General features: G+C 48.4%; 1 protein-coding gene across 5 annotated transcripts in view; it reads left to right on the top strand.

Moving 5' to 3' along the window:
- Positions 1 to 1087: 1087 nt before the first annotated feature.
- The window catches only part of PPP3CA (protein phosphatase 3 catalytic subunit alpha), a 191607-nt gene continuing 180096 nt past the window's right edge, over positions 1088 to 12598 (top strand). For 2 of the 5 annotated variants that reach the window (XM_035112123.2, XM_035112121.2), the window contains exon 1: positions 1088 to 1881. In XM_035112123.2, coding sequence (XP_034968014.1) covers positions 1824 to 1881 — 58 coding nt within the window. In that variant the 5' untranslated portion in view covers positions 1088 to 1823. The remainder of the gene's footprint in view (positions 1882 to 12598) is intronic. The other 3 variants (XM_035112124.2, XM_035112125.2, XM_035112126.2) reach the window with 3 other exon arrangements.

Here is a 12598-nt window from a genome sequence, read left to right as displayed (position 1 = left end):
CCGCAGAGTCCTCAAGCGCCACATTTCCAGATTGAAAGCCGCCGCTGGCGTTTCCTCGCGAGCGCACGTGGCGCTCGTCGCTTTCAAAATGGTAGCTTTCCCGACAGAAACACCCATCGATCACTCTTCGCGATTCAAGTAGCAAAGCAGAGAAAAGCCCTTTCCCTCCTCCTCGAGCTAGGCAGTTCCTCCTCCTCCGTGGAAAAGCAAAGCCCGGGGCTGGAGGTGGGCGAGAGGAAGGCCGAGCTTCTGTGCTCAGAGGCGGCTGGCGCGAAGAGGGAACCAATCTTCCGGACTCCAAGGCGGCCTGGCAGCTCCCCCCTTCCCCCCCCCCCAGGTTGGCCGCAGCACCGCATGGAGAGACGTGCCTGGAACGGCTACAAGGGACACGCAGGCGCGATCCTCGCCCAGGAGCTTCCCCCCTCTCCCCCCCACCGTTTCTTCCCCGTTCGTTCTGTTTGTAGCAAAGCGCGGATACAGTGACTGGCAAGCCGAGGCCGCCCCCGCTTGCTAATGATACACCCAGGCGCCCTCCTCGCAGCTGCGGGGGCGGCCTCGGAGATGCCATGGGGGCCGGCGAGAAGAAGCCGCGGGCCTGGCTTGTCCCTCCCAGAAAAGCGCCCGTCCAGGCAGCCGCAGCGGAGTCTCCTTCTTCCCCAGCCCTTCCTCCGCCTGAGGCGAATGAGCGCTCTCCTAGTCTTTCGCTCCTCCTGCTCAACCAAACCCTCGCAGGGCTCGAGTTCCCCGCCCCCTCCTTTTGCTATTGCCGCAGTTCTAGTGTGTCCCCCCCCACCTCCTCCTCCTCCGGGCAGGACACCCCCCCACGCGCCCTCACCACCCCCTCTCTGCCCTCACCACCCCCTCCCGCTCATTCCCACGTCCTCGCGCCGTGAAAGCGCCGCGCGCTATTGCGCATGGTGAAAGCAGCGGCGGCGAACACCTGAGAGAGAAGGAGCAGTGGAGAGGCGTTTCAAGAGGGTGGGAGGGAAGGAAGGAGGAGAGTCAAGCTACCTTGACAGTGATTGGCAGCCCGACCCCAGCCAATGGGTGCTGAGCTAGCGTTTTGGCAACGGGGGAGGGAGAGGCAAGTGGAAGCCTTTAGGCGGCGAGGGTAGGTTGCGCCTCGGATTAAGCGGAGCTCTAGTGGCTGCGGCTGCGTGAGTGAAAGGAGAGACCCTGCGAAAGGGGTGGCGGCGCTGCGAGAAGGAGACGACGACGACGACAAGGAAGGCGACGCGGCGGTGGAGGCGGAGGCGGAGGGGAAGGCACGGCGCGGATCCCGTGCAGCGGCAGCAGGAGGAGTCGGAGCAGCAGCGGCAGCAGCACTTCGTCTTCCCCGGCGCCGTGTGGACTGCTGCGTGGTTTTCTGTGTGTGTTTTTCTTCAGCCGCGCGCTTAATCTTCCGGCTTCGCTGCCCCCACCCCGCGCCTTTTAATTCCTCGCCGCCTTCGACTGCGTTTTCTCTCTTCAGCACCCACCCCCACCCTTCGGCCACTAATTCTAATAAAAGAGAGGCGTGATTGACATAAAGAGGGGGCAAGGAGAAAAAATCCGGAGGAGGGAGGAGGAGCGGTGCAAGCAGCAGCAGCAGCAGCACCGGGAAAAAGAGAAGGAGCGAGCGAACGAGCGAGAGCAGCAGGCGGAGCAAGGCGTGAAGTTGAACCGCAGCCGAGGCGACCGGGAGCCGGAGGGACGTCGTTTGCGCGGCCGCCTTTGGTGCTGCTGCAGCCGCTGTCGCCGCCGCCGCCTTCAGCTTTGTGTCTGGTGAGGGAGAAGCGAGTCGAGCCTCGGCTGCCTTCCTCCTCCTCCAGGCGACGCTGGAAATGTCTGAACACAAGGCGCTGGATCCGAAGTTGTCGACGACGGAGAGGGTGGTGAAAGGTGAGCGGAGAGCCCGTGGCTTGCGGGCAGCCCAGGGTGGGGGGTGGGGAGCCCCTCTGAAGGGGGAGAGGGGGTCGCGGGCGGAGGACCCTGCCTGGCGGGAGATTCTCGTATTCACACGCACACACGTCTCTGCGCTTTCGCGAGGGGAAAGAGAAAGGGAGGCTGGCTTGGCGCGGGCTGCCTGTCTCTTTAGCGGGGCTGCGGTTGCCAAATGGGCAAGGCGGGGCGGGGGGGCGGGGGAGGAAGGAGTGCGCGCGCGGGGAGGGTGGCGGCGGTAGAAATAGGAAGCGAGTACCCGGCGATGGGGATGGTGGAAGGGGCTGCGTATGCGGCGCGGCACTATGGACTAGTAACGTAGGCGATTGCAGCGGGGGCGCAATTTTCCTTTTATTTGAATTAATCCCCCACTCTGTAGATCTCGACGTCTCTATTCTAATGGCACTCCAGCTGCTCCTTTCTCTCTCTCTCTTGTTATATTGCAGCAATTTCCCTCCCTCCTTTGGAGTGCTTGCACGGGGCTCGCGAGAGGCAAATCGTGGGGTGGGGGGTGGAGAGACTGTTGGGGTGTGGAAGGAAAACCCTCGGCTTCCTCCTCCTTTGCAGCTGGAAGCCCCGGAGAGGAGTGTGGGACACACGCACACACGCACACACACACACACACACACACAGCATGTCCCCCTTCCCTTTCTCTCCGTCGCCCCCACCTCTATTCCTTGGGGGCATTTCCACCTTCCCTCCGCCCACCTCGGTGTGGGTGGCCCTCTTGGAAGCCTCTTCTGCTGGCTCCGAGCGGGATCCCTCCTCCCTGAAACGTATTTCAGCTCCCCCCCCCCGCCTGTAGAAATATGCCTCTCCCTCTCTCTATGTGTATCTTCAGGTTTTGACAGCTGGGTTTGTCTTCTCTCCCTCTCCCCCCCTCCCCAAATCTCCCGCACCCACCCCCTTGACACAGCTGTTTTCCTTTCCTCCCATTACCATACTGCTTGATGCAGATAACCTAGAGATAGCAGTTGATTGGTTGGGGTAGGGGGAGAAGGAAGGAAGGAAGGAAGGAAGGAAATGGTGGTGGTGGGTTCTTCCCTTTCTATTGGCTGTCCCTTTTGGCCCACTTCTCTGTCCTTCCCTTGCAAGCAGAGAATTCCACCTGTATGTGTACAGCCATTTCCTCCTCCCCTTTGTCTTTTTTCTCTTAGCCAATGCTGGTATGGTAACAGGCAAGCTTACTTACTGCAGCAGGAATCTTTGAGCGATGCCATCCTATCACTAGCGGGATCCATTCCTTTCATGGATGAGGATTGCAGATGGATTTGTCTAGAATCTAACTATTGGGATTTAAGAAATGAGTGCAGATGTGCAGCCAGGGCAAGCCCTCTAGCAAAGCATTACATTGTTTCCACCACCATTTTTTGTTTCCCTTCCTGCACTCTGCACAACCCCTGGTAAATTGGCTTGGCTAGATGTGAAGTTATCTTGCAGACATATTTGGCTACTGTGTCCATGTTTCTCTATGAATGTGTGCGTAACTTTATAGGTTTCAAAAACCCATGCATTTAATTTTTGAAATGCTATGTTCAAGATGCATGATTTCTTTTTCAACATCCATTGAAATCCTCATATAAAAAAAAAGCCACTGAAGAATGTGTGGGTTTTCTCTCTTGCACACATGCATTCACATGCACACTGTGGAAAAGGCTAAATATGGTTGTGCAAAAGATGCTAGTGTGTGTAATTTACCAATACAGTATTAGCCATGTTTATCCAGAAATCCACACTAATTTAGTTGCATTGACTGCCAATAAAATATGCATAGGATTCCTGCCCTACATTCTGAACCAAAACTTGGAATATCATGTCCTAATAATTTCACTGGGCTTCTTTTGTTACAAATGTTAAATTGTTGAATTATTACAAGTTCAATTGTACAGGATTGTCACCAAGGGCCCAATCCACTTCCTACTAAGATCAATAGCAGCATCCCTGTTGGCATTAATGAGGCAGGATTACATCTTTGAAGGCTGCAGTTCCTAAACACATCCATTGAAACTGGTGGCATTCATCCAAGGAAACAAACATACATGCTGCTGGGTTGTAAGAGTATGTTTGAGTGTGTAAGCATGTTTTTATAGGACCAATGGCTTAAAAAACTCTTATTAAAATGCAAACCCTTAAAGCCTTTTTTTTAAAAAAAGGAAAGCTGGATCTATTTATTGCTGATTTTTGTTGTAAAATCAAAGAGGCCTGGGCTGGAAATAGCATTGGTTAAATGAGCCCCATTTCAACATGCATGTGTTTACTTGCGAATCAGTGGAAATATTAGCTAAAAACATTGGTGTAAAGTTGCTTTGTATTTTCATACTGATATTGAACCAAGTTCTCCAAGGGCCTATCCTTACATATTGGTAGGCACCATACACACACAAGGCAGAGGTTTCAGTGGGCTTGAGGGATCCCAAAGGTTTGCAGAAGTTTCTTTTTTCCCCTTAAGAAAAGCAACTGTGAGGGGAAACCCCAATGGAGCTGTGGGCACAGAATGCTAGCCGGTTGTGTGGGTGGGTGGGGGATGTGGAATGGAGTGTTCAGGGTGCCTAGAAGAGGCCTTGGCTGGCTGGCTGGAAGGAAACCTGAGTAGGAGCAGTTCACACTGTAATATTTTGTTACAGTTCCCACTTGTAATCATCTATACATTATTATATTACAATTTGAGTGAAGGAGAACATTTTGTGCTATGCCACCTTAGGCTCTAATCCTGTACGCATTTATGTGGGAGTTAACCTGGTTAAACTCTGGAGGTATTTACTTCTGAGTAAACATTCTTTGCCTTGTACCGCGAGACTGCATACTTGCCCAAGAGCAAAGCCATTGAACTTGATGGAACGTTTTGTGGTATCACAATAAGTAAATTTAAAACCCTGTGCCTGTAACATGGTTCCAGCATTGCATATAAGTGCAGCAGAAGCTGTATAAATCTTGGGAGTTGGATGTGGAAGCAGAGACTTCTGAAGTGTTGTGGAGGATTCCCTGCAGCTCTAGAAGGAATTTTGAGTAGGAGTTATTGGTCAAGAAATTTGATTAAATTGATTTGTTATCTCTGAATATGGGCTGCACTCAGATTTGGCTTTCGGTCAATTTAAGTGCAAATGATAAAATACTAAGGCTTCCAGTTCTAATACACACTTATCTGAAGCAATCTGTTCCTACTTTGGTAGAGCTTGCTTCTGAGTAAGTTACTGTATTTTTTGCTCCATAAGAGGCACCTGACCATGAGACGCACTTAGTTTTTAGAGGAGGAAAACAAGAAAAAAAATATTCTGAATCAAGTGTTGTACTAAACTATTTAATAAACAACCGGTCCCGCCGCCACCTCTCGCTGGGGCAGCCACAAGAGGCGCGGTTGGGAGAGAGGCCTGAAAGGGTTGCTTTCAGGGGGCTTCTTCCTCCCCTGCCCCTTTGCCGCTGTTGGCGGTTGCGGCGGAGGAAGGAGCAGCCCCAAAGGGCTGCTTTTGGGCTGCTCATTGCTCCGCCATCACTGGGAGCCATGGCTCCTGCGGCAGAGGCATCCCTCCGCTTGCAACTGCAGCTGAGGGATCCCACTGCCGTCCAGTGCCTTCGCTCCCTAAGACGCACAGACATTTCCCCCTCCCTTTCTAGGAGGGAAAACGTGCGTCTTATGGAGCGAAAAATACGGTATATACAGGATTGGCCTACAATTGTAAATAAAGTAATATGGCAAGGCCTCTGAATATGGGCTGCACTCAGATTTGGCTTTCGGTCAATTTAAGTGCAAATGATAAAATACTAAGGCTTCCAGTTCTAATACACACTTATCTGAAGCAATCTGTTCCTACTTTGGTAGAGCTTGCTTCTGAGTAAGTTACTGTATTTTTTGCTCCATAAGAGGCACCTGACCATGAGACGCACTTAGTTTTTAGAGGAGGAAAACAAGAAAAAAAATATTCTGAATCAAGTGTTGTACTAAACTATTTAATAAACAACCGGTCCCGCCGCCACCTCTCGCTGGGGCAGCCACAAGAGGCGCGGTTGGGAGAGAGGCCTGAAAGGGTTGCTTTCAGGGGGCTTCTTCCTCCCCTGCCCCTTTGCCGCTGTTGGCGGTTGCGGCGGAGGAAGGAGCAGCCCCAAAGGGCTGCTTTTGGGCTGCTCATTGCTCCGCCATCACTGGGAGCCATGGCTCCTGCGGCAGAGGCATCCCTCCGCTTGCAACTGCAGCTGAGGGATCCCACTGCCGTCCAGTGCCTTCGCTCCCTAAGACGCACAGACATTTCCCCCTCCCTTTCTAGGAGGGAAAACGTGCGTCTTATGGAGCGAAAAATACGGTATATACAGGATTGGCCTACAATTGTAAATAAAGTAATATGGCAAGGCCTCTTGCATTTATTTTCCAGATTAGGAAAAGTGAACTCTGAACAGGGGAGTTCAGAGGGGAGTGAACTCTGGAAAGGGGAGCATTTTACATAAAGGTTCTTGTTTCATTGGGCTCCTTACATTCATGCCACATCAGCAAACACAAGGCTTGCAATTCTGCCAATAATTTTTCCTACAACAGAAATGCATTGAGTTTGCCATAATTCGTTAACCAGGCGAACCTTACTATCTATTTGGGCCATGTAGAGCCTATATTCCTGTAAAAATAATTCATGAAAACCTAGCCTGCATACTTGCTTGAGAGTAACATCCACTGAATTTGATGGGATTTACTTCTGAGTAAATGTTAGGATTAGGCTGAGTAGCACAGGCTATAACTTGGCATAGATTAAGTTGTATTTCACATATTTGTTCAGCTGGTCTGATGGAGGTCACGATGACACATGTCAACATTTTACCAATAAGATATGAAATGATTTAACCAATGTTTATTTTATTAAGTGTTTGAAAATAATTTAAGTTGTTAAATATGGAACCTGGAGGAAATGGATACTAAGGCTTAAAATGAATATGAAGCAGAACAGACCTCATTTTGTTAAATGGTATTTTTCCTGCACTGATACAAAAATGAAGATGCATTGTAGAAAGAAATAATTTGTTTGCCCAGTTGTAATATATTAGTAGTTCAATAACCTCTACATCTTGCTGGTCTGAAACTCCTATCAGCTCCAGATAGCATGGTCAGCAGTCAGGGAAGATTGAAACAGTAGTCCAACAACATCTGGAGGGCACCCCATTGCCTACCTCTGTAACATAGTATGTAATATAGTAGCAATATATGTAACTGTTCAATTAGAATCCTGAATTCTCTACTTGGAAAATATTTTGTACAGCTTAATCCCATCACATTTACTTAAAAGTACGTCCCATTTTGTTCAGTGGTACTTGCAGCCAAGTTAGTGAAGATCTGATCGATGCCTTTTCCCTCTCTTTGGAAATGTTGAGCATCTGGCTCTGAATACTTTCAAATATTTTAAAATTACACAACTTCCAGGTTATTTTGGTTACCCTCAGGCAAGTTTCATCTGTTTGGTTTTGTGATTCTTAGCTAAGAAATCTTGGGGGGGGGCATATCTGGATTGAATATAAAATGGGTCAATGAAAAATTCTCACGACACCTGGTTTTGTATTAAGGACATTTATTTGGGAATAAAATTCCTTTGTGAGCAATACATATCTTAGCTTTGATTCATTCTCTTGGCTATCTCAGAAAGAAAAACAGGCCAGGAATTTGCCTGACGGCAGAGAAAGAGAAGCAGGGAAGAGGTAGCGTGTTAAGATACTGCTAATTTTGATAGGTCACAGTTACCTAGAAGAAGACTGGAGGCTTTTTTGTTATAAGAATTTAGTTTTCAATATAACTCATAGGTTGATGCTGTTATATAATTACATGTTGGGTTTGCAGTTTACTTCAGTGCCATGCAACATAGACAATAGGCATGGTGAACAGCTTGTATGGGGTTGACAGAGGCTGGACCAGGCATAGGCAAACTCGGCCCTCCAGATGTTTGGGGACTACAACTCCCACCATCCCTAGCTAACAGGACCAGTGGTCCGGGATGATGGGAGTTGTAGTCCCAAAGCATATGGAGGGCTGAGTTTGCCTATGGCTGTGCTGGACCATACTGATGGGCAACAGCTCTCCAGTTTTTCCTGGCCTTCCCTAGAGATACCAGGAAGTACACCTGGGTCCTTGTGCATGCAACACAAGTTACTGAGTGATATCTTAAACCTGGGCTGGGGGGAACGTGTGGTCTTCCAGATGTTGCTGATCTTCCTTGTGTATATTCTGTGCTGGCTTGAATTGGTGGGAGTTGGAGGAGGGCCAAGGGTACTTCATTTCTTGAAAGCAGTACATACGTTTTTCTTAGTTACATCCTGGGGTTGGAAATGGGGGTGGGGCAGGGGAAAGGATGGAACAAATGCTCTATTGGCTTTCAGACAAGCTGATAGATCAGGGGTCAGCAAACTTTTTCAGCATGGGGCCGGTCCACTGTCCCTCAGACCTTGTGGGGGGCCGGACTATATTTTGAAAAAAAAAATGAATGAATTCATATGCCCCACAAATAACCCAGATATGCATTTTTAATAAAAGGACACATTCTATTCATGTAAAAACACCAGGCAAGCCCCACAAATAACCCAGAGATGCATTTTAAATAAAAGGACGCAATCTACTCATGTAAAAACATGCTGATTTCCGGACCTTCCGCGGGCCGGATTTAGAAGGTGATTGGGCTGCATCTGGCCCCCGGGCCTTAGTTTGGGAACCCCTGTGATAGATGCTCATGATCTGAAAGGGTAGGGCCGTAGCTCTACTTTGCCTGCATGTCGGGGTAGGACTGGGATTGCCCCTTGCCTGAAACCCCAGAGAGCGGCTGCCACTAAGTGTAAACAGTACTGAACTAGATGAACCAGTGGTCTGTTTCGGTATGAGCCAGCTTCCTATGCTCAGCAATCCCAAGTGAAATGGTGTCTCCGAAATGGCAGTACTAGAATACACGTGTTAAGGAGGAAGCGAAAGAAGGCTGGTCATGGGACATGCTGTTTCTTGTAAGGACATTTACTTTACAACTAACACTTTGTACAAGAACAAAGGTGGCTTAAGTAATTTTTGAAGGGGAAACAATATTTTAAAAATGAAGAAGACACCTTCAGAATCAGATTTGACATAATCATTATTTTTCCGCTGCTTTTGAAATAATTCACCTATCATTATGTGAGAGCCTTAAAACACACACACACACACACACACTCACACACTCACACACTCACACACTCATAGCTGCAGTCACTTCCCCCCCTAGAATTGGAAGGGATGCCAAGGGTCATCTAGTCCAGGCATCCCCAAACTGCGGCCCTCCAGATGTTTTGGCCTGCAACTCCCATGATCCCTAGCTAACAGGACCAGTGGTCAGGGATGATGGGAATTGTAGTCCAAAACATCTGGTGAGCCGATGTTTGGGGATGCCTGATCTAGTCCAACCCACTGCAATGCAGGAATTCCCAACTAAAGCTGACAGATGGCCTATCCAACCTCACCACTTCCCAAGGGAGTCAAACAGCTCCTATTGTCAGAAAGTTTCCTGATGTTTAGTCTGAATCACCTTTATTGTAACTTGAAGCCATTGATTTGAGTCTTACCCTACAGAGCAGGAGAAAACAAGCTTGCTCCACCCTCCATGTTAAAACCCATAATATATTTGAAGATATTTGTATGCTTCTACTCTTCACACTCAGCCTGTCCACAGCACATTTCTCTAGTCACATTAATCTTCTTGGGATCTACCAGCAATTGGGATGAGGCAGTAGAGGGCATTAGTACAGTGGTACCTCTACTTACGAATTTAATGCATTCCGAATGCACATTTGTAAGTCGAAAAAAATTGTAAGTCGAATCCCATAGGAATGCATTGGGAGAAAAAATACATAAGTTGAAGCAACCCTATCTAAAAATTCGTAAGTAGAAAAAATCCTATCTAAACTGCATCCAAGATGGCGGACGGAGCTCCATTCGTAAGTAGAAACATTCGTAAGTAGAGTTATTCATAAGTAGAGGTACCACTACGGCTCTGCTGTGAGCTTATGATTGGTGTTGGGGTGGGGAAGGCAAAGGTAAGACCCACTCTTTAAAACACTTGGGCACCCAATAGCTAGCAATTTAAGGGAGCTCAGTGGTGTAGAGCACATGCTTTGTGGAGAAAAGGTCACAGATTCAATCCCTGGTGTCTCCATGTAGAGCGGGGACAGGCTCCCTGTCTGAAACCTGGTGAATCCTCTGTTGGTTGGTGTAGGCAATACAGAGGAGGATGGACCTATTGTCTGACTTCGTAAAAAACTTCCTATGTTTTCAATCCTTCTCCAGAGCTTTCTATGTATTTTATGTTGGTCGGCCTTTCAAAACACTAACAGCTGTTCATTGGTTTGTGTGCCTGCGTGAATTCAGATACTCTGGAAGCCGAAGGTTTTTGAGCTAATACGACTTTCCCCAAGGGTGTCTGTATTTGCATGTCATGGTAAGTCATGATTTACCATGGAAATCATGCCTCATTGGCTCCTCCCAACTGGCACATGGAGGACTCAAACTAACATGCCCAGGCTTGGCATTGTGCCCAATTCAGGGATTATGGCTTGTTTCACTCCAAGCAAATCATGATGGTATGCCAAAGAAAAATGTCTTACCTTATGGAGTGAAGCAAACCACAGCACCTGGTTTGGATGTGATGGTGAGCCAGGGAGTGTGGTTTGTTTCCCTTGCATGCTAGCAGATGAGCAAAGTGGATGCGATTTGATTGTATGTGGTAATCCGTGGTGAATGTGCTAAAGGCGATATTGTGGAAATAGTCGTACATGCCTAGAGTGTAGTGGTGGCAGTGGAGCTTTCCAATAAAGACTGATGGCTTCATAAAGCACACTGAAAGAATGAGAGTATGAAATAAACTTCACAGAGAAGTGAGCTGTCCCTCCTGGGTTTCTGAGCACCACCACCATTCAAACTGCAAAGGTCTGTTGGGGTGCATGACTCATATAGCTATCCAGGTTGCACTAATGGAATGGGCCTGGGAAGCATGTCACTATTTCATACAACTTTGTTCCAACTCTTATGTAATGAGTAGTTGGCACATTAATATGTGTCACCGGGTGACTCATTATTAGGAGCCAACGTATTATAGCAGTTGAAGCCCTCTGTGAAGGAGATACCTGGATTTCTGGGCGGTAGATCAAGAAGACCAGCTTATTCTGTACATTACAAAGAGAGCTGCCTGGCCCCTCACCATCATAGTAAGATGCAAAATTTATTTTAAGAAACTTTGTGCAGAACTGCTACAATGTTTTGCATTCCCAAGGACACAGAAAATAATTGTTCTAAAAGCACAGAAGAGTCATTTTGGGGACAGGTTTTAAATAACTGCTGGGTGTTGGATTCTCACCCTCCAACCACATGCATGTTCACTTGGAACTTAATCCCAAATATTTCAATGGGACTCCCTAATAAGTGCGCCTGTATTAATTGTCCACTGCTGTTGGGATCCTGTGCAAGGGATTATCAGGGTTAAAATGTTGCTCATTGTCTCAACAAAAGTGCAAGAAAGGACCAGTCAACAGAATGCATGGAACAGGGAGTTGAGGATTTAAATGTGTCCTGAGAGACATTTACAGTCCCTGGTTCATCTGTGTGCAGGGCTGGCTCTAGGCAGAGTCCTGGTGGTGCTGGGCCGGTAGGCCGGGTGCTGCACAGCCGCGCGGAAGCCATGCTGCACCCTGCGAGGGCGGGAGCGCCGGAGCGATCTCCGCCCCTCAGCGCCAGGGTGCGCGACCTGCTTGAGACTGCCCTGTCCGTGTGTGCAGTATCTTCTATAACTCCCACACTTATTTCTATTGGTATGATAACACACAAAGTTTTGACTGAATTGAAGTTACTGGGAAAACCAGGCTCCAGTGTATCTGAGTTCATTCCTCCCTGCCCCCCGACTAGCAGGTAAACTGCCTTTCTGTAGTGAAAGTAGCATCTGTTCTAGAGCCAAATAGCCTGAATCCTTTTTTCACCATATTTCTTAAATAAAACTGATGCAAGTAATTTTCAGTCAAAGGGAAATCTCAAATGGAATGCTCAGTTATAGGGAAGAGGAGGAGGAGGAGGAGGAGGAGGAGGAGGAGGAGGAGGAGGAGGAGGAGGAGGAGGAGGAGGAGGAGGAGTTTGGACTTGATATCCTGCCTTTCATTCCCCTTAAGGAGTCTCAAAGTGGTTAACAATCTCCTTTCCCTTCCTCCCCCACAACAAACACTCTGTGAGGTGAGTGGGGCTGAGAGACTTCAAAGAAGTGTGACTAGCCCAAGGTCTCCCAGCAGCTGCAGGTGGAGGAGCGGGGAAGTGAACCCGGTTCACCAGATTATGAGTTCACCGCTCTTAACCACTACACCATGCTGGGAATGCATGTGCCCTAGAGCAAAGGTGGCTAACCAGTAATTTTTGTCTGTCTTCACAAGACCCCACTGATTTTGGCAGTGGCGGCAGAAATAAATAAATAAATTTGATATAGTACTGAGTGAAGCACCTTGATAGGGATAGAATCCCCTACCAACCCCCCCCCCCCGCCTGTGGAAGGGGTGATAGTACAGATCAGCTGAGGAGGGGGTGCTGCATTTGTTGGTGGCATTGAAGTGTGTGGCCAGCCATGCTCACTGCTGCTATGTAGCTTCTACAGGATTGCCAAAGGATGAATGTAGCCCTTGGGACAAAAAGATGTTAGCCACTCCTGCCCTAGAGCAGTGT

This window comes from Zootoca vivipara, chromosome 9 (genome assembly GCF_963506605.1).
Source record: "Zootoca vivipara chromosome 9, rZooViv1.1, whole genome shotgun sequence".
NCBI classification, from domain to species: domain Eukaryota; kingdom Metazoa; phylum Chordata; class Lepidosauria; order Squamata; family Lacertidae; genus Zootoca; species Zootoca vivipara.
This window is presented reverse-complemented; position numbering and strand designations above follow the sequence as displayed.